Genomic DNA, 22,835 nt, shown 5'->3' with positions numbered 1-22,835 from the left:
TCTCTCTCTCTCTCTCTCTCTCTCTCTCTCTCTCTCTCTCTCTCTCTCTCTCTCTCTCTCTCTCTCTCGTACAACGCCTGGGTCCGATCGTTTCGAGTTGCCGGCGCCATGTGGTGCTCCGGAGAGATATGGACAGCCCAACGCTGGGGAAAAGGTGAAACATGTGTCGGAAATTTTAGTCAACTGGGACGCGTCAGGTGTGCTAATTGAGAATGTCGAATTTTCCAGATTTGATATAAACGTCATTAGCCACTTGGTTCAAATAAATTCATGGCAACAACCTTTATGAAAACATGTTACACGTTAGAACAACACCATTCTTTTACGTTGCCGGTGGGTATTCATCTGCATTGGAGAGTCCGCTCCACTTGCTAAATTAACGGAAAATTTCATGACATCGTTCCAGTTTGTGCTTACCCGTATACATACATAGGTGGGTTTTCTTGGATAATTAGCGTTTCCTCAACCAGTCGCGCATGACATCTCTCTCTCTCTCTCTCTCTCTCTCTCTCTCTCTCTCTCTCTCTCTCTCTCTCTCTCTCTCTCTCTCTCTCTCTCTCTCTCTCTCTCTCTCTCTCTCTCTCTCTCTCTCTCTCTCTCTCTCTCTCTCTCTCTCTCTCCATCTAATTACTATAATCAGCGTCGGGTCGCGCTGAACGACACGGCGCCCGTCCCTCCCGAGCTCCTCACTCTTCACTTCACTAACCCGACTGTCGTCTACCCACCGCCTGTCCGTGCCCAATTACCTCGAGAAGCACACCCAGCGCACTCAGCTCCCTGTCTTCAGCGTCTTCCCCACCGCACTCTCAGTCCGACCCCAGCCCGTCCCGGTCGCTGGACGGTGCAAGGATGGAAGGCGAGCAGCGAAGCCAGTGGTTCTCACGCTGCTCGGAGAGCCTCGGGAGCCGCTGATGAGCCACTGACCAGCTAAACTCCTGAACCGGAACGGCTAATCAGCATAAATAATCCGCGCCGGGCCAGTTGAGCGGCCGAGGGTGCCTCTGCAGTCGTTCATTACGGGCAGAGAAGGAGGTGAAGAAAAGAGGTTGAATGACCAGCTTCCGGCGCGCTGCTCTATGTGAAGTACGAAGACACAAGAGCTGGTGCTTAATTGACAGCGAGTACAGTAATCGCGAGAAGTGCGCCAGAGCTGTGTCGGACCAAGGAATGGTTTTTGACCTCTGGCTGAACATTTCCCTGGCCTGGCTGCAGGCTCATGCACACCCCCGCTCGCATTGCTAGTAGTGCACTGCCGGGCCGGTCGCCGCTGCCCGGACGTGTCCGCTCGTTGTTCTACCTTCCGCACCTGGTCCGCCGCAGCGGACACGAGGGCGGCCCGCATGGCCCGTCCGAAATCAGGTCGCTGCCGGCGGACGACACGGAGGCACTCACAGCGCGGCCTTTGCATCGGTCTCGACATATGGGTCAGCCCAGTCCGGCGACGGTGCGGGTGGTAGTGGCAGTGGCAGCGGATGTGGGCACCATGGGTAGGGACTGTGGATAGGGGCTCCGGGACAGGAGCAGTGGATGTAGATGATATGGCGCACTGATATTGGCTACTAAGCTCTGTTCAGTAGCGAGCCGTCTTTGCCAGCTCCCTTGTCTGATCCAAACATTTGTTGAATTCCATCCTTCTGTCTTATTACATGATCAGCATCTCAGCTTCCATCCAGCCGTCGGGAGACGGTGACTGTCGCCTTGAACTGGCGGTCTATTCCTGGCCCGAACACTCCTATCTGCCGCCACCGATCGGTGTGTGGGTGAAGGTACGGCCATATCTCAGGAATCCTGTCGGAGCTCTGTGAGTGACCGTATCTCCGATGGAGGCATGTCCCTCATCAGTAGCTCTGTGCGGTCACTCTCGGTCACGGAGCGACCGCAGAGAGCGGCGCCGAACGCCGCGGGCCAGCGCCCCACATTCGCATGCAGTGCACCTGTTGCGAGATGCAGCGCAGCAGTTTGTCATGCCTGGCCGCTGCACTGTGCAAGTCTGTCATGTCGGGTTAGTGCCTTAGATCAATGTGTCGTGTCAGGTTCGGGAGGACCGATGGTGGTTGTGAGAAAGTATGTATAGATGTGATTTGATATTTCGGTCCATGATTGAGTAATATTGCACTTGAAGTCACGTGGTAACATTTGTCATTGGAATGTATTCACGCTACAACAATGAAAATATTTATTATTGAAATGCATTCACCCTACAACAATGAACGTTTTCACCTACCTATCTACCTTCCCGTCGTCGCTATATTTTAAGCTCGCCTTCTCTCTCCCGCGCCGATCATCCGTCATTTGTCACCGTTTGGCGTCGTCGGCGGACGTGGGTGTGAAATCGGGCGTTACCCACTCGAGTCGACCGCCCGGCCCTGGATTTGGCGTGTCAACACGGACCTGAGATCTGTCCTGTCAACACGTGCCGCGTGCCGCGATCGGGGTCGAGACGCCAAAAGCGACCGCTTTTCTCTCCTGTACCGTCTGTCTGCCGAGTGGCCGACTCACGTGGAATTTCCCCCACCCGCTAATGGAAAAATCTGCCGCCAGAGAGACGTCTCGTTCGGTCGCATCACGGTGCGACGGATGGAGGTCACGTCGGAAACTGACCCCACCCGGGTCATGACAGGGTTACACGGCGTCGTCTGGGCGGCCGCTGAGTGAGATATCGTTATCAGTCCCTATCCGGACCGGTTCCAGACAGTTCGGAGAAAAGTCCGACTAATGACGCCGAATTCATCCGGGGCGGTATACGCCGCGTCACCCGGGGAGCCGGGAGGCCGGCGTTAGTTCACCCGGAGATCACACAGCGCGCCCGGCGGCACTAACAAACCCGACGAAAGCGAGAGTCGCATAAAAACACCCGTTCGGCGGCGCTGTGGCTCTCTCCTCCGTTTCTGTCCCGCTCCGATCCGGCCCTCTGCCTCCGCCTCTGTGCTGTGTTGGGGAGGCTGCGCCGACGGCCGCCCCGCGTCGTGCCGCCCCCACTATCATTCGGAGGAGAGTCCGACGGTGGGGTATCTGATTAGCTCCCATCGCTCTCGCCTCGATCTCTCCTTCTCTGCCTTATGTCGGATCGAAGAGATATCACAGCAGAGGGGCGGACATGACTCGCAAAAACGTCCCGGCCAACCCGCACCCGTTCTGCACCCCATCGGGCACCCCATCGAGCACCCCATAGGTAGTAGACACTAGAGGTGGCAAAACTGGAAAATTTTGGGACCCGGACCCGGACCCGGTCTGACTGGCACATTTCTGGAACCGGTCAGACCCGGTCTAAGTCAGCGTTGGAACCAGATGGACCCGTTCCCGAAATTCATTATGAAAATTGTGTACAATTGTAGGTATAGCAAAAGAAAATAGTTTCTTTCCAATTTGGCATACTTGTGTTGCAAAGTAAAAAACTCATGCCATGGTCATTTCACTTCGCTTCGCAGTTTGTATTTTGGAACCAGATTCAGGTCATATTTAACCCGCGCCCTGGTGTGGGTCTGAGCCACCTTCGCCCTGGTGGGGGGGGGCCAAAATGACCCCCCCCGTCTAACTCGAAAACGAAGAGGGCTAGGAAGACGCGGAAAAAAGCAAACGAAAGCCCATAACAAGTACGTTCGAAAGTATTTCGGTCATTTTTTCGCTAAGGTCAATATTGAGGTCGCTAGAGGTCATCATAGGTCAAATTTCAGTGTTTTCGGTGTTGCCGGACATATTCCGCTGTAGCTCGGAAACTAGAAGAGCTAGAGAGCCGCGGAAAAAAGCAATCGATAGCTCTTTTCAAGCTCTTTCGCCAAGGTTCGTCAGATTTGACCTCAGCTCAACGGTTTGGCCTACAGAGGTCATGCAAGGTCAACTTGGCAAATTTTGTTGAAAATGTTTTTAACTATAGCATGCATTCACGAGAAAATAGAGAAACGATTCATGCACCATCGTGCTTGGCTCGTCGAGACGCGTCGAATGATATATAGCTTGACCTCGAAAGGTCATTTTGAAAATTTGACCTCAGGTCAAGGTCATGACCTTACCGAAATAGGTCATGCTGCATATCATTCGATCCGCATTGACGAGACAAACACGATAAACGTCGAACGGAGTCTCTATCTCTATTCAATAACAAGTAAGTGCAGAAAAACCGCTGGTGACCTCTGGTGACCAGGGAGATGACCTAGCGTGACCTCAGCGAGGTCACAAGCAAATGGTTTCACATGGGCTGTGATTTGCTGACCCAAGACACTTCAATAACGAAATATAGGATCAATCACGCCCGATTTAGCTGAAAAACAACTACTTTTCGATTCTCCCATTGACTTATAATGGGGAGCAGCGATGACCTGACCTGACCTTAGGTCACATTTATAAAAAATCCGAGATAGCCATTTTGTAGAGCTGGGTGACATCTTCAAGTACTGTAAATTTTACATCGATCGGATAAAAGCTGTGCCTTTGAGAGAGCTTTGAACTTTTTTAGAGGTGGTGTCAGTTTTGGTGACCTTGTGACCTGACCTGACCTGACCCGAACCCCCCAAAACAGGACATGATGTAAAAATGTTGAATAAACAGCTATACAAAGTTTCAGGGCGCTAACTCAAGTGGTTTCTGAGTTATCGCTGAAAAACCACAGGGGGGGGGCCAAAATGGCCCCCCCCCACCAGGGCGAAGGTTAAGAATATAAGAAGTAAGTAGACCAATGAATTTCATGCTAACCTAAGCCACTTTTACTACAGCTGCTAAAAATGATGTGAACTGGGGATCCATGGACCAGTGCCTTCACCAGAGTCAGAACAAGAACCTAACATCAACATGGAACAAGATAACCAATAACCATACTGATACATACCTTTTCTAATACTCTTGCTAAAAGATATTCCTTTTTAGAATTAAATTCATTAGTCCTTACAAATATTGTCAACTATCAAAGGCCCCAAACGATAAAACATTCAAAATCAAAATAGAAACATGAAAACTGTGTGAGGTTCGCCAGAAATGTCGACACGATAGCAATGGACAAAACAGGCGTTAAATCACTGCAAAATTTTGTTGGGGATAAAGTACTGCAAAATCGTAATGGCAATAAACTTTTAAGTACTGCAAGTTGGTTAAGTAGGTTGCGATCATGACTTAAGTGCCAATTTATTAACGTAGAAAACAAACTACATTTTGTTGTTAGTACCTAGACATAGAATAAATACCAAGGGTTCTGAGACTTTCTTCCCGAACGTGTTCCAAAATTGTAACCTTTATGCAGTAGATTAGCGTACGTAAGGTATAGCATATATGACGCTCAAATGCGCCATTTTCACATCAACACGGAATCATTGGCCTTGGAGAAGGGCATTGGTATTGACTCAGTTTTTTGTCAGCTGCTGCCGTATGATGGCGCTAGTAGAGCGCAATATGTATAATACGCTCTGCTAGCGCCACCATGCGGCGCCAGTTGGCTAAAATCTGATCAATACTACGGTTTCTGGAGATTGGAGAATGCCTTGGATTCATTTTTAGCTTTATGGATTTATGCAAGGGCATGTTGGTTTTATGAGTTGTCCAGGGACGTCGACACCGGTCCGACTTTTCCGACTAGTCGGACCACTTTTTCGACTAGGCGGTGTCCTGCTGCAGACCGCGGGGGCCCTACTGCGGCTCGGGTGGCCCTGCTAGAGACCGCAGGGGCCCTGCTGCGCCTCTGGGGCCCTGCCATACACCGCGGAGCCCTGCTGCGGCCACGGGGGCCCCTGGGGGCCCCCACCGGTGGGGGCCCCCCGAGAAAAAGTCGGACCAGTTTTCCTTACGCGTCGACGCCCCTGGAGTTGTCTTCTGGCCGTGATAGAAATAATTTCAAAGCTGTTTGAGTTATGAAATGCATTTGAATATCAAACATGAACTCTGATTTCCAGTGGGCATAGTGACTTTGGTATGTCAATGTCTTTGAAAAGGCAGGTGAGAATGCCACTGGTCAGCCTTGCTTCAATTGGATTTGTGTCCATTTATAAATGGATTTCAGTCGTACCTACTTACCTACATATGTTATTGGTATTTGATTTCTACAGCTCAAAATATTGTTAGGTGCTGTACAGCAAACTGAATGGAAGTGATCCGTACAAACATTTGGTGAAATGTTTTCTGGATTGGTAGCACTTAGAACTTGTTTATTCTGTTGTAGGTGACAAGATAAGAAATTGAAGCAAGACTGACCAGTATCAGTATGCTATAGAATAGGTAGCCCAATCTGCTGGAATATTAAAATTCAAAAGTGGAATTGGGACTTATGAACTGGAAACTGCATCAACTATGACTATGTTTGCCAAAGCATAAAAGATATTAATGTTTACCATAAAGCACAGGGAAATGATAGGACCCGGTTGGACCCGGCCAAATATTTTGGGGGACCCGGTCTGGACCCATCCGGGTCTAGACCGGTTCCATAGACCGGGTCCCCGGGTCCACATTTTGCCACCTCTAGTAGACACCCCTGTGGCACCCAGCTCTGTCTCAATGTCTGTCTCTGTCCTGGCAGTGTAATTTCATGGGGACTTCGACGCCAACATCGGAGGGCAACCACGTAAATACACGTGGAGACTTTGACGACAGCACAGGGGAATAACCGCGTCCATGGAGACTTCGACACCCGCATAGGAGGATAACCGCGCCACCAGCCTGCGCGTTCCGCACGGAGAGAAGTGACACCGTCATGCTGCAGACATAAGTCTGATGCGGCGTCAAATATCTGCCGACCAGCTCACAGACGGTTGACGGACAGGGGACGTGGCGACACCATGTAGGAAATCTGACTGACGGCGCCGAGTTTCTATTAGTCGCCGCTATCAGATGTTCAGTCAGACGGTTAGTCAGTTAGCTGTCGCTAATTTCACTGCATGCGGCCCATTGGAGAATCTGCATAAGGAGCTGGTCGACCGGGCGAAGATAAACACGGAAAAGCCGCACCTGCTGTCGATGACACTAATCTGAACAGAACTGACTCTGTCTGTGTGCATACGGTAGCGATCGCCGGACGAGAGAACAATAGTGGCTGTGTTCGCAGCTTGGTGAAAGTGTTAACGCTGGGTGGGGTGATGCGTGTGCTCACAGATCCACCACTGAGATGTCAGCAAATCATTATTTCATTAGATCTAATGGCATGTCAACTGTGAGGGTTTAGTGCTGACACTTAACGGCTTCTCGGTTCTGTACTTCCATACTAAAACAAAAAGACTGTGACTTGAAACAAAGCGCTGAATGTCTTATTGTAAGATATAATAACCGCACTCAACCTTCTGGACGTGGAACTATCACTGCATGGTTTTAGTGAGCTATCTAGGTTCAAGATATATAACTAAGTCTGCCTTTTTAACAGCTTATTTGGGGTGAAATCTTCCGGTTCAAAAGGGGATCCCAGAAGAAACGCTCGTTAGCCATATAATATCGCCCAATGTCCGTGTTCAACACATCGTCTTGTCGTTTCACCAGCCTTTACAGCCCCATAGCACGGGGACAGAGCCTGACATCATCTTTTTCATTCGATCACAACTTTCTCCGGGCGTATCATTTGTGGCGTCTGTCCGCCCATGCGGCGTCAATACCATTTGGCCGTTCGGGGATGGACTGGACGGGCGCGCTGGTGAGTCACGAGCTTGTCACCGATCACTGAGCGCCGATCACCGGTCACTTGGGTCACCGCTGTGTGTCACTCGCCAGTGATCACCGCGGGCGCAGCGAGGGGTTTCTCTGCTCGCACGAGCCGGCGGCAGGTGGCGGCGCATTACCGGAGGCGGAGACAGGACGGCTCGGCGACGGGCCGGACCATTTCACCACGCACCGCTGCGCCGGTCCGCGCTGGTCTGCGCTGGTTCGGGGGTCGCCCACGGGGGTTCACGGGCCGGGGAGCTGTGTCGAGCTCCACGGGGCATATGGTCCTGCACTGCTGCCGGGGAGGGGCACTGCTATCCTGAGGCAGGCGCCGTGTCGGCTGACCACGCCAGTCCGCTCCTCACGCCGCGCCCCCGAGTGAGATAGAGATACAACTGATACAGGGTCGCCCCGTCCGCCACTTTCGCTTTCGAGGCCCATAAGTTGTACGTGACGAATGGCGAGCGTGATTAAATTTGCATCCCTGCAGGCACGTAGTGAGGGCGCTGTGGGTTCGCGGTAGGAGCTTGCAGCCATGACCATTGTCGTCTATGCAGATTGGCTCGAAAAGATTGGGAGGTACAACGACTGAGGCATGCCTCAATATTGCAGTCGCAATGGTGACCGCCCGTTGCCACTAAGAACACGGTTCAGCCCTGCGGGGTCATTTATCTATTGTCCATACGCCACGTCAGTTTCTTTATGGCGAAATCGCGGCACACTGTTGCCATTTCCTCCTTGCATCACTCAGGTGACTGAATGTAGCCGTCCTGGCTGGCTGTGTTTGACTGTGCTAAATCACTTTTATGATGAAGGCCGACATCGTCAAAATCAGTCAAGGTCACACTTCTTTGTCAGTGTCAAGGACTCTGGAATGCTTACAAGACGAGAATAAACGGCCGATCTTATCAAAAGGGCGCCTTCGCCTATCATATGTAGCCTTCTTCCACAATCCGCATTCCGCAATCCACAGTCTCTGAAGGGTCTGTGATACTTACGTCCTAAGTAACTTCCTTGAAACCATATACATAATTTTCTCTAATAAGAACGACGACTTCCTCTGCCATTACAGTCTCGAGCTACATTCTGCTAAACGGCATGTTCAGCTTTTTTCTTTCTGATCTTCCTGCTTCTCTGCAAGTCATGGACACCCGGTACTGCTTCATCGCTCTACAAGCAAAACTGACACTGAACGAGGTTACATTACCCCTCCACCGTGCCTGACCACCGCGCCGCCGCCGGACACCGCCTATTACACTCCTTACACACATGCAGACACACATACAAGCACGGGGCGCTGGGAATTCTGTCATGGCCGGTGCGGTAATCACCGGAAGACATTGCAGGGCTCAGCGGTCGGGTGGCAGGGCGACCCGGCGACCTGACGCTGCTCTACCCTGACCCCGAACTACCGCCCGACCGCCGCGCCGCACCGGCGGCGGCGGCGTCATTGGTGCCGGCGTCATCGCCAGAAACGCAGTTTGCAGAGGTGACCTTCCCGTCCATGACCCGCGCATGGCTCGGTCGGGGACGAGCGAGCGGGTCAACCGCTTCGAGCTCAGAGCGAACGGCTAGTGCCGCTTCAGTGTTTTGTGCAAGCTATGTCGTGCACATTGAATCACGATAATACGCTAGCAACTCTTGTTATACTGCTGCTGAATGCTAGGCCAATCAAGCGGTATTGTCCATAAAGGACCGGGTCAATCAGGTTTGCCACCCCTTCCAAAGTCAAGGCTGTACTTGCAATTTATTCTTGCACGCGCCTTCGAATAAAGAACGCCGAACATTGAGCATGCTTCATGCATTGTAAAAATGACAGTGGTATATGATTATGTGATTTCACACTTCAAACCACCTCATTGGTTATCCACTTTATTTTTGTCGACCAAAGCCGTCTGTCCTGTCCCGGAGGGGAACGTCTGGGGTCCTCCATTCTCTCTGGATGGGATAGATTATACTTACATTCACCTGATCCATATTTCTCTGTCCGGAGCCGCCGGGGCACTGTGCCCTTCCTGGCGCCACACCGTGCCTTCGAGGCGTGTCTCGGATACAGTTTCGACAGCGCTCTCGAGGACACGGTGCGGGACTGGTCTGTCCCGCGGAGCACCGGGCGGAAGGCGAGCGTCCGCTGCGTGCGGAAGGGAGCGGAAATAGTCCGCTCAGTGAAGGGAGAGTCAGTAACCGCATGAAGCGCCAGTCTATATTGTTTCAGCGTCGATTTAAGTGCCCTGCAGGCATTGTCGTAACGAGCATTGTTGCTTCAACCTGTAGGACTGGCGTACTGTTTGAGTCCTTTGGGCTATCTCGAAAGTACAGGAGGTGATTAATAACCCACTGTCAATCTTGTTGTCAATTCCGTCCACTTTCCAGTCTGTTTAATCGGTTACCGTAATTTATCATGGTTTTGTTTCTTTAGTAATTCATCGGGTTTTTTATGGAGACTGTAATTTCGCCGATGTTAGGAAGTAGAAGGATCATTATGGATGAAAAATGACCAGTTTGATTTTTTTTTTTTAGGCAATTCCTTCAATTCTAAATAATGAAATGATGCTAGGACCTTGGGTAAAGCAATAAATAAGACAAATTGTCTTTTGCAATATGGCTGCTGACAAGAATCACAAAACATGGAGGAGCACTGTTGAATAAATTTAAAAGAATTTTGTTTTCGTGCCTACTACTTACGTACCTACGTGAGTGCGTAGGTATACTTTACAATGTAATTCGAATTTTCATGACAGTATGACGAACTTTCCAGCTTAGACAGATCATGAATAAGGGCTTTTGACTTCAGGCGTTCTCCTGTCTTTCGAGATAACGGGCGTGTCCCTTTGGAAAAATAATATTTTGCAGTTTATTTTATCAACATTATACCTATGCCATGCCTTAGCATTATATACCTGTCCGTCTCATTTAAAATTACACTCAACAAAGCTAGTTGTCAGTTGATGACTTCATGTAAGCTTGTCCCAAACACAGCTCAGGTACTAAATTAAAAAGCAAATGAAGACAAATCACAGCTTGTATAAGTGTGCTGTGCAATATAACTACATTGAGCAATGTGCAACCCCTGCAACTTATGGGGCTATTTAGGAGTTAACGCCATCAGGGGAGCAAAACATGTCAACGATTTGCCGCATTTAGCGCAACACTTTCTTTATACTCCATGAAATGCATAGGGTGCTTTTATGATATTGCAATGTTCCTTCGCTTTAGTGAGCAGTTTCATGCCGTGCGTGTTATTTACGTATCCCAACAAGCAGCAGCCACCGCAGAGCTAACGCCCATTAGCAGCGAGTGGTGGTGTTTTTACAGTCAGTCTCCCGCCGAGCGCGTCACATCTCAGACTACCGTGACGTCATTTGGAACCGCAGTGACGTCACAATGCTCCCGTGACGTCACAACACCACCGAAAATCACCGCAGCGTCAAGTTCACGATTGCACGTGTGAAACGAAAGCGACAGTGAACTAAGATGGATGAACTCAGCCGAGTGCCCCTCGGCGCCGAGTGAGGCGCGATGATGAATTTCACGGCGCCCTCGGTGGACGGTCTATGGCGGTGTTTGATGGCGAGGTGAATCCGTCACAATTACCCGTCATTTGTATTCCGGCGGCGTCTGACGTAACATGCCGGCCCCAGCGAGAGTGAATCGTCCGCTCTGTGGTTATATATGGAGATGTGTTTTCTCCACTCCCGTGGTGTTTTATTTGTCATCACCTCTCATTAGACGGCGCCAAGTGATTTATGCATGGGAAATGACTGGGCTAGCGAGCCTTATTCTTTTCTTTGTTTTATGAATTCTCATCCATTTTGCCAGTGGCTGTCCTATTGTACTTGTTCCGGTCCAAGATGGTCTTCTGTGTGTTTCCCGTTTCACCCTACCTCCCGTCTCCGTCCCGTCTCCGTCCTCCGTATCTGTCCCCTCTCCATCCCGTCTCCGTCCCGTCTCCATCCCGTCTCGGTCTTCGTCTTTGTCTCCTTCTCTGTCTTCGGCTTCGACCCTGTCTCTGTCCCGTCTCGTCCCTTTTGCAACTTTCATTCTGGCCGTTTCTCGTCAAGTCCCATCCTATCCCACCCCATGCCATCCCATCCGTCCGTCCCGTCTACACACCCCCCCCTCGGGCCGCTCTGGCTACCTGCCGGCCTCCGCGCCGCAGGACTTTCTCCCTCGCTGGCGAGAATCGGTCGCAAAAAGCGGCAACTTTCGGTTTCTCGTCGGCCCCCAGCGTCCCCGTGAAGATGTCGTCACAGGCGCCTCGAGCTGGCAGGGTCTGTGCGCGGTGTAGTACCGGTCTCCAGGCCGTAAAGTGCGGTGAATAGTGTCGTATGTAGGTCCACCGCGCCCGCGCCGCCGCCTGAACCATGCGCAATGAAGCGAGCCGAGAGCTCACAGAATCACTCATGTGTGAGAGGAAACGTGGCAGAAGAGCGGGAGATGATGACAGTGGGAGAGGCGAGAGAGAGAGAGAGAGAGAGAGAGAGAGAGAGAGAGAGAGAGAGAGAGAGAGAGAGAGAGAGAGAGAGGGGTGAGAATGAGAGCGAAGGAAAAGGTAGAGTGATTGAGTCGCAAGCGTGCAGTGATAGTTACCCACGTTACTCACCTTGGACGTCTTTGTTTCCTTTTGCCTTTCATAACACCACGATCAAGACATAGATGCGGCCTTATTTGTCAGACCATCTCACACATAAAGCGTCATACTACAACTGATTTCGTAGTAACTGTTTCCTGAGTGAACCATTCCTTCCGCATTCATACGTAGGTAGGTATCGTGCGGCTTACGCTACCAAACGTGGGACAATGCACGGGCTTGTACCCAAGATCCGTCACTCGGAACTAAGTTGCCTGCAGTCGGGCGGGTGTTGGGGACGGTCAGGGCCGGAAGGTAAGCTGCTGAGTTCTCTGATCGATTCCCTGGACGACGTGGAATAGAAATGTATTGGTCCGAGCTTTGTTGAGAGCGGGAGTCTTTTACTGAGCAATCTGAGCTCTGAGGTATTACGATTTTAGTCAGCTGGGGTAAGTGAAACATTTTTTTTTTACGATTTTACTTCACAAAGTTAATCTTACCGACAAAAGTGCGAATGATCAATGTGGCCTGTATGCCTCTCTGGCTGCGAAACCGAGCCTACCAGCGTCGCTTCCTGATACAGCAGACAGGTGTTCGATACAGCAGCCTGGAGCAGCGCGTCGCTCCGACCACAGCGGTGGTTCTGGCCGGCCGTGACCGGTCATCGTCGTCAAAAACAACCGCAGCGGACCACCAGACGCCGGGACCAAACCGCATGGACGCCGGGCGCAAACCACATGGACGGCACGGCGTCGGTGACCGCTTCCGACGCCCGCGCCGCTGCCGCCAATCGCGGCCAGACGAAACATGGAAGAGGACTGTAACGGGGTACTTATGAGGAGTTGGGTTCAGCTGATGAAGAGGAAAAGAAGAAGATATCCCAGCTTAAATTTCGATTCTTTCCTTGGTAGAAGGAACAATGCCCATGATATTTTCCAAAATCGGTTCAAAATCAAAGCTGTGTTTCACACACCGTATCAAAAATTGCGCCTCGCATTGGCCAACGCTTGATTCCCATGGTGCTATAAAAAGTACCAATCCGTATATCTCTAATCTTTCGCCATGAGACACTCGATGCGACATGTGTTCTATCCCACTGCCTGTCGCCGCCAATGGTGACGGATACGCGTGACGTAACGTTCCCTGTGATGTGCTGAGCGCGTCACGGTGACAAATCTTCCGTTAGCGTCACGGCGCGTCCTGCGAACGACAGATGACGCGGCTTGCTCAGCTGCGTCGCGCTCGACGGTGAGCGGCCGCCAGCGACGGGAACCCGGTGTGAACAAGTGCGCGCGGCGCGCGGAGAGTTGCGCCACGCTGCGCGCCTCCTCTCCGGTCGGCAGCTGGCTGTGATAAACGATGGCTTTCCTCGGCCGCCGGTGAACCGCTCGTCGCCTCTCCGGAAGAGTGGAAAGCCCATCGGCGCACCGACTGGCCTCCGTTGCCCGGGAGGAGAACTCTGGTCGACACGGCGCCGCGTGTCGTTCGGTGCGCCGCCCCACCGGGAGCCGTGACAGCAGAGTCGTGAGCGCCGGGTGATGCTCTGAAAAGCAGCGGTTTTACGCTCATGAGAGATAGATTGCGCCGTCAACAGACGTGACATTGCAGTGGCACAATCATGGCGCGGTGCTTCAGGAGCTGTGGTTACGTGAACGTCACAGGTTATCACCTAAACTAACAGCGCACCGTCAAATTCTGTGACGTGACGGTTACGTTTGGAACATGAGCAGGCTGATTTTCATGCAGCGAAACGATGATTTGGTTTGACAAGTCATTTGCCTTTGCACACAACTCTCATTTTGATGCGAACATAATTAGACGATCATTTATTCACATTCGAAACCACATCAAGAGTCACCAAATAGGAACGCTGTGTTCTTTTTAGGTCCTCCTCATAATACATAATCTCGGATCCACTTTTTGGTATCTGTGTTGTGGTAACATTTCACCCATTGTCCTCGGCTCCTTATGTATTTTCAGCGAGAGCTGGCGAGAAGAGGCGATGAGCATCTATTGTTGGCTGGTGGCGTGCGCCGTTAACGCGCCGAGGCGGGCTGCCGGTTCGCTCAGAGTTCACAGGACTGTCGACTCTTTTCGTTCTCGCTGCATAAGTCCACTGGGGGTTCTCAACGACTGAGACCTTCAGTTCTGTTCGTTCTCACCGAGTAAGTTCGCTGGGAGTCCTCGGCGATTCAGACCGTCAGTTGGTTCTGTTCCGCTGCAGCCATGCTGTCCGGACCGGCACCGTTCCATGTTCGGTGGCTGCACATTGCACAGCTCAGAGGTTTAGGACAACAGCTAGGTGGCACCACAACTCAGGCTTAGCACGGCGCTTTGTCAGCTTGGTGGCTGCACAGCTCGAGAGCTGCACACCTCGTTAGCCGGGGCTGTTTCACAGGTCGTGAGCTCCAGGCTACCTCTCGTGCCCGACCTACACCTCACCCAAGGCCATCAGCACACATAAGGCGACAGGGCAGCGTGGCGGGCGCTAAACGAAGGGGCAAACATCACGCGACTTTGCACAGTGTGTGCGCGTGCGGCCGGCCGCGACGGACGCGCTACTTTTGGCGCCGGCGTGGCGGCGCTTCCTGTTGACCGCCCGAGCCGCGTATTTTCGTCACACGTCGCACGGCGGGGAGAGGGATAACAACAGACACTGCCACTGCTAATTGGAGACGCCCCGACACGCGAGCCGAAGAGGGGCTCTAAGCTGTGGCCTTGTCTTCAGCCATGCATGCTTTCGTTCATTCAAATGTGACTCTAACATATCCTGGCTAGTAACACACAGTTAAACACATGCCTACCTTACAATGGCATGAACTGATGTGCATCTCCCTGATTAGCTGCTCATTTTTCTTAGCATTATTCGGTGCAAGTTGTAATGTATATTAGTCCTCTGTCACGCTCTTTTCTAGTTTGGACGCCCTCTCATTCCTCATGACATTATTCGCCATATTCAGTGCAGTCGTAATGCCCATTAGTCCTCTTTCACGCTCTGTTCTAGTTCCGACGCCCCTCCCTTCATTGCCACAGTGCCCGGTGACGCCATTTTTCTCCGTGGTGGTCCTGCACGGGGCCTCCTGACCTGACCTGATCACCTCATGTCTCAGCTTGACACTCCCTGGGCCGGCCATTGTTAATCCGGTTAGCTTGCGAGACCGCAGCTCAGCGGACACGTAGAGCAATTCCTTATCTCCAAAGCACTGCACGTAGCAAGCATGAAGAAATACACTTGCTCATGTGAGGCCCGTGGATATCTTTATGCTTTCTTACAGTCGTCCGACCGTCATAATATCTGCAGCACAGCGATGAATTAAGAATTATAAACTTACAACGTCAATAACATTTAATGTTTACGTCACAAACTAGACTGACGGTACATGCACACAGCTGTTACAGTTTTGCAATTCATTATTGCACCATCCTTATCCCTGCTCTTACCGATGTGGGACATTGGGTTTGGTTTCGGTTAGCTCATGTGATCTACATTAAATACGTCACGCGAAACCTGTTGCATATATGACTACTATTGACACATCTCTGCAATACTTTGCTATGTGCTTGCGATAAACGCGAGTGTAATAAATGGGAGCTTGCCTAAAACAAGTGTTCAAATGTTTACCGGCGCCCCGGTGATTTTACCAAAAGAACAAGTGCATGAGTCGAACGCGCGTATAATCTAAAGCACGTAAGCTTCAGTCACTTCTTACCGCTTTCAAAGCCCGATTAAGTGGTTAAAGGCATCCATGTAATTCTCCTCACAGAAAACATCGAACAGCATTGATTCAATATCTGGTTAGAACGATCCAGCCTAACCATGTGAAACCATTGAAGCGAAGCATAATTATTACGGCTTCCTAACAATTCATCACTTTAACCAATTCAATCTATCGGCGACGGTGGGACTTCCGGGCCGTTTTAGGCGCGCCGCTCCCAGGGTGTCGGTTCATCTGCTGCCGGGTCTTGGCCGTACTCCGTCTCCGTATCATTATCTTGTCTACCCGGTCATCAGCGGCGTCAACTCTCCGTGACCGGGCCGGGGACCCGCTCGGGAGGCGCGCCGCCTCGCCGCCGCGCTCCACCGGGCGCCGCCACCCAGCCGTGCAGCACTCCGCGGACGGAGCTAGACGCGGCGCCGACTCGGTGTATCGGTACCTCTTCATGCCTCAGTGATGGTGGAGGCCCGGTACAGGCGGGCCCAACGTCAGCTCGGTCGCCACCCGTGCAACAAGATGATGAGTTTCGTCATTACTCTCATGACCCAGATCACCTGAAATGGCAGCTGGCTGGTTTTGTTTGGTGGCTAAGCGAGCCCAGGAGCTCATTTCTCAAGTAGGACGGTGGTTGAAATAAGACTGCTATAAATCATGCTCAATGCTCATGCTCTGGAAAGGTTCTTGATCAAAACATTTACCGGAACACAGGCTATCAGTTGCTCGATCCGTCACGTTGCGGCCGTTACTATCTAAAAGCACACTATTCGCAGTTAAATTCGCAATGGACATGGAAATATTCGGCCCTGAAACCCGCACATCCTCTGGAATGAAGCATCCAACGCCAAATAATCCACCGTTCTGTTCCGTCAAAATTCAGCCATCTGTCGAAACCGTCCGACAATGAGCCCCGTCGAGGTTCAACAGCTACAGCCTTGGCTGTTTTGACTTCCGTCAAAGTTACGGCATGGACCAGGGTCACTCTCTGCCCGACTGGCGTTCGTCAATCGTCACTCAGAATAGAGTCGTCACGGAGCGGCGGCTGCAGCAGCCTTGGCGTCACGCTCCAGCTCACGATCACGAACCGTGACACCACGGGTGCCGATACACAGTTCGTGATTGCAGTGGCTTGCTCACGCTGCCTGGCCAGCCGAGACTGCTGCTCGGGAATAGAAGCGTAGGTAAGGCTCTTACATTTACGAATGTCGGGTCTGCCCATCGGCTAAATTCATGACTTAGAACCAACGCGTCTTATCCGGATTCACGCGCTCGTCTTTGTCTTCGGCGTTTCTATCAAGTGTATCACATGACACGTATTCTTGTCGTTCCGGGTCGATTTGATAAGGCGCTCGGCGCGCCGTCTCTGGCCGCTTTGAACAGATCCTGTTGGCGATGTGTGCCGGTCGACGTGGACCGATGTGCGGCCGGCCCTCTGCGCGGCTGTGCGCGGCGAGTGCGTTTGTTAGCGCGCCAGTCTCCTTTGTAGGCCGGCCGGCCCAGATCGGTCAGGTCACCGGGTCGCACGGCGCACGGCGCGGCTTTGTTGCCGCCGTAGATGCGGACAGATTAGCTCCATTAGCGTTCGTCCCGGCAGGCCGGCGTGAAAACCGCGGCGGCAACGAGGGCCGTGATTGAAAGGGCGCCGCGCTGACAGATGGAGCGGCCGGGCGGACGGACGGTGTGCCACGCCCGCGCTCACACCGCGCGGGCGCCCTCCCTCCCCGGTGCCCAAACTGCGCCGGCGCCCCTCCCTCCCCGCCCCGGCCGCGGATGATGCACTGCCCGTGACGACCAAACAGCACCGATCAACAACGCCCGGGGGGATGCCGACGTTTGCACAATGCCCGCGGAGAAAGTCCATTCAGGCGCCGATATAGCGCCACGGAATGAAATAAAGCGGCTGAATTGACCAATCGTGGCGGGCAATGTGGGCGGATAGCCGGCTGGTAACGGCCGCGTGTCATTCGGTCGGGTCACGATGGCAGTACGCAGGGCCAGAGGTGAGAAGTGCCCGGGCGGGCGCGGTGCGCTGGAGACGGGCACGGCCCGCCCCGATGGCCCTCGCGCGGCCATTTGAGGTGGCGAGAGGCCTGCTGAGAGAGAGAGGTGGGACGGGGATAGCGGCTACCACCCACGTATATGATCCAGTGACTCAGTGGTGTGGGGGAGCCAGAGGCAGCCACTTAGCACCGGGGTGTTGTCTCTGTCACCTGTGTATCGCAGTCCGGTAGTCCTATTTCTCCATTGGAAAACATCATTGTTTGATCTTTATGCATTTTGAAGTTCTAATGAGCTTTTTAGTATTCTAGACGTCATGGAATATTTTTTTTAGCTATTGCTGCATTGTTTCAGATGCTTCGCGTTAATTTCATCTTGGCTTCAGAATTACGTGAGGCATTTGGGTGCTACAAAATTCCATACAACCTCATCAGATGAGAAATATGTGTAGTGCGGATGGCTGCGCTGGGCGCCTAAAAAGACATCTGAACAGCAGGAAAGGCGTCCCGGAAACATTCGTACGAAATGTTTCTATGCCCGTACCTATACCTAATGTACTTACTTCTTTGTAGTCACTCAGCGTGACCGCTGCACATGTCTGTTACATCACACCCCAGCAGATGGAGCTGTTCGTTACGTTACTTTAGACTGGCTGGGGGGCGGCGGAACTGAACCCATAAATCGCGCCGGCACCTTCCCTCCCGGACAAGTGAAACCGACCCGGCCGGGCGGCTCCGCGCTGCGGACGGAGCAGTGGAGTGGCGGCAGTGGACGGCAGAGGCGGCCCCGGGGCGTGTTTTCCTTCAGGGGGACATGTTAATCGGGTAACAATGGTGTGTTGACGGGTGTTTTCCTGTGTACGCAAAACAAGAGTGGCATACGTAGCCTTGAATATGTTCGACAAATCGGAGAGACTGCATTAGCGCGTAGGGCAGTAGCACTGAGTCTTGGAGACTGCATCAGCGCATAAAATAGCTAAACACTGCACAAAGCACTGAGACTGCACTAGCGCATAGAACAGTAGCATCAAGTCTCGGGGACTACATTAGCGCACAAGAAAATAACAGAGCCCTGGAGACTCCATTAGCGCTTAAAACAGCACCACCAAAAATTGAGACCATGTGTCAGCGCATGGAACAGCTAAACAAAGTATTATACTGCACTAGCGCATAGAACAGTAACACGAATTCTTGGAGACTACATCAACGCATAAGAAAATAACTCAGAGCTTTGGAGACTGCACTAGCGCATAGGACAGTAGCACAGTTTCTTGGAGACTGCATTAGCGCATAAGACAGCAACACTGACAATTGCCGACATTTGCAACATTGCGGCAATGGGGGTCAAATGATTAAAGATAACGGATATCTACATACTTAAAAATAAGGCAGCTAAACATCTTCAGGGTCCTTTCCCTTCAACTGGCTAGCCAACAAAACATGAGCGAGCACACCGAAGTCAACATAGCCGATAAATGCTCTAGTGTCTAGAAGTCATGTGAGTTTGAATGTATGTGGAGTTTTGTTCAGAGAGATAAAGCAAGCATTCGGTGAAACACGCTTTTGTGGATCGAAAGAGCCTTCACATGCGAGAATAATCCTGGCCACCGCTGCTATTCGACCTAGTACAGCATACCTCCTATCCCAACCAGTATAGCGCCTTTTGGGGCGACTAACGGAGCGAGCGAGAGGGTGAGTCTTGCACGTGCGAAATTTCGAGGGGGTACCTTCGGCTGACTTGTGCACGGCACCCTACTAACCGGTCTCTAGCGATGTGCCAAATTTGAGCACAATCGGCCCAGCCGTTCTCGAGATCTGGAAGCGGCACCCTGCACGTGCGCACGTGCAAAATGGGTCCCAACTGACTTTTGCACGGCACCCTACTAACCGGTCCCTAACCATGTACCAAATTTGAGCGCCATCGGTCCAGCCGTTCTCGAGATCTGGAAACGACCCCTGCACGTGCGCACGTGCAGCAGCACCCCAACTCTGGCACATGGATATGCAGTGCCTAGTGGGTGCCTACCTACATGCCAACTTTCAGCGCAATCGGCCAAGTAGTTACCGAGATATTGCAACAATTACAAAAGTGACACCTCTTCGTTTTGCACGTGGCACGTGCATAAGGGGTCACCCACATGCATCGGGAATAGTCCAATACTTGGTAGAAGGAATGAAGCTACCCCACAAAAATTACCGCATGTAAATCGGTCAAGTGGTTGCTGAGATATAAGCCTCGCAAAAGCGTGACCACGGCCGGCCGGCCGGCCGGCCGCTCATACTCAGAAATTTCCGTTATTCTACGTAAGACTCCGCTCGCTTCGCTCGCTCCGTAACTAGCACACTTCTCTTCCCAGATTTATTGGTGATTTGGCCGGACAGTGCCGGCTCGCGGCCGTTTGTTCCACTCCCATTGTCCGGGTCCGTCGGCCAGTTTCACACCGTCCGTCCGTCCGTGCTCTCGATCTCTGTCTGTCCCTCCTCTCCGGGAGGGACAGGGAAGAGGAGAGGACGGCCATGGGAGGACATTGGCGACCATCTCCCCGACCAACCCTGCGTCCTGCCAGCAATCAAGGCGAAACGACGAGAAATCAGGGACGTGAGGATCGGTAAAAGTGAAAATAGCTCAGCCCCACGACCGACTTGTCGATTCGCCGGTGATAAAGTTGATTGCGGGCTTCCGCCTTGATGGTAGACTTCAGAGTGGAATTATGGGGCGATTTTGCGATGTGATAGCATAGTGTGTATCTAATATGACCATTTTCTTCCGGTCGGAAAATTGGCATCACTAACTGCGGTGACCTATGGGTCACAACTGGAGCGCCTGTGAGAATGGACAGACCAGGAAAATGAAAGGCGAATTGTTTTCCAAGACACTGTCCCTAAAGTCCTAATCGTCCGCCGAGGAAAATTACAGCCATTGTCAACAGTGAAGGACTGGTGATCATTTAACCTGTGTACACTCGCGTCGCTTTATTTCGCATGCATTTTCACTTTCGTTTTGAAGCTTCGGAGAACAATGTTTTAGTCAGCATTCTAGCAGTCATAACTACACATGACCTTATCAACTTTCGACACCAAATCTTAATGGCAATAACGGAATCGAATTACAACCATGAGTCTAGGAGATAAAAGTTATTTTGACAGTGCTGAATATGCGAGATATTATTCGTTATTCGATTGTGGCATTCTCCATGAAAACCTAAATGCTTGGTTTACCATTAATGTCACTAAACGTTTTGAAGTCCGTTTTCTTTGGTGGCTGATGTGCTCCCTGACCCTTTTTTATAGTTTGCTGACGCTCCTCCTTCGGTTTGCCAGGGTCCCTGACGGCCCTCCCTCCCTCTGTTCTTGTTGGTATATGTGATGTCCCTTCATCTGCATAGTATTCGCTGATGTCTCTGCAGCTCTCCGATTCCAGTGTTCGGTGATGTCGTTTTTCAGCTTACAATGGTCGCCGAGGTCCCTCCCTCCCTTCTATTTTCAGTGGTCGCTGACTTCGCTGACTTCTATCCAATTGTTTACAATGATCGCTGACGTCTCTCCCCCCCCCCCTCCGTTCGCAGTGGTCGCTGACTGTGGTGCCTCTCCCCCCTCCCTTTGCAGTGGTCACTGACACCCCCCCCCTCCCTCCCTCCGTTCGCAGTGGTCACTGACCTCTCTCCCCCTCCGTTCGCACTGGTCCCTGACCTTCCCCCTCCGTTTGCAGTGGTCGCTGACGCCTCTCCCTCCCTCTGTTTGCAGTGGTCGCTGACCCCCCTCTCCCCCCTCCGTTCGCAGTGGTCTCTGATGCACCAGGACGACGCGCTGTTCCGCCAACTCCTGGCGCTGAACGACTCAATCGAGGCGCTGAAGAGAGCCGACACGATGTCGCTCTCATCTGCCTCCTCGCTCAGCTCTCTGCCCGAGCTGGCCGACGAGGAGACCTGCTCGCCCAGCTCGACCCTGTCCTCGACCAGCTCCGGACGTCAGAGCCATCTGTCGGCAAACTCCGGCAACTACATGGTGGGCGGGCCACAGACTATGGATACCTACTCTTGGCTCTTGCCGTCCTTATCGTTTTCAACAGGAGTTCAATAACGTTTCTATTCACAATTTGAAGCAAATAAATTCATGTCTTAAACAATACTAGATAGATATGTTTTCCGGTTGTTGTACAGTCTGTCTTAAAAGTACCGCGCAAAGTGACGGTGGATCCATCGAGCCTGACTGAGCAAGGGCCTGCTAAATTTGGGTCACCGAAGCAATTGACATCCTTGTCCATTCCCTAGGTCAATTGGTCGGTGACTTAAATTAAAACAGGCCCTTTCTCGGTCAGGCTTGATGGATCCACCGCCACTTTGCGCGGTACTTTTAAGACAGACTGTACATTGGTAAAAATACTAAGTATACTTTGCTGTCTTTAAATGAGCGATGACCGATTATATGAATCAGGAAATGCATTGCTGTCTATTACTGCTTCATAACTTTCCGTTAATCGTTCTAGCGTCTGTTTGATCTGACCAACCGTGAGCTGCCCATCCGACAAGGACTGGCACAGATGCAGGAATGCAGTCACATAGCCCTAATTTATTTCTCTTACTCTGCCACCACATGGCCCTAAAATAATCCAGAGACCAAGAGGACCTAATGTTAACCCAACAAACAAAACTTTAATTACCAGTAAAACGCCTTTTGGGCGAAGAACGAGCGAGCGAGACAGTGAGACCTGCACGTGCGGAAGGGCGAGAGGGTACTTCCAACGGGCTTGCGCAAAGCACCCTTCTAACCGGTCGCTAGCGGTGTACCAAATTTGAACACAATCGGCCCAGCCGCTCCTGAGATCTGGAAGCGGCATTCTGCACGTGTGCACGTGCGAACGGGGTCCAAACTGACTTTTGCAAGGCACCCTACTAACTGGTCCCCAACCGTGTACCAAATTTGAGCGCAATCGGCCCAGCCGTTCTCGAG

At 51.9% G+C, this 22,835-nt stretch overlaps 1 protein-coding gene across 1 annotated transcript in view; it reads left to right on the top strand.

Moving 5' to 3' along the window:
- LOC122393199 overlaps positions 1-22,835 on the top strand; it is a 33,288-nt gene that overhangs the window by 8,989 nt on the left and 1,464 nt on the right. The window contains exon 2 of the mRNA XM_043389028.1: positions 21,666-21,890. Coding sequence (XP_043244963.1) covers positions 21,666-21,890 — 225 coding nt within the window. The remainder of the gene's footprint in view (positions 1-21,665; positions 21,891-22,835) is intronic.

Source organism: Amphibalanus amphitrite, unplaced genomic scaffold, assembly GCF_019059575.1.
Source record: "Amphibalanus amphitrite isolate SeventyFive unplaced genomic scaffold, NRLGWU_Aamphi_draft 000522F_arrow, whole genome shotgun sequence".
Classification (NCBI taxonomy): domain Eukaryota; kingdom Metazoa; phylum Arthropoda; class Thecostraca; order Balanomorpha; family Balanidae; genus Amphibalanus; species Amphibalanus amphitrite.
Note: the sequence above shows the minus strand (reverse complement) of the source record. Positions and strands in the feature narration are given on the sequence as shown.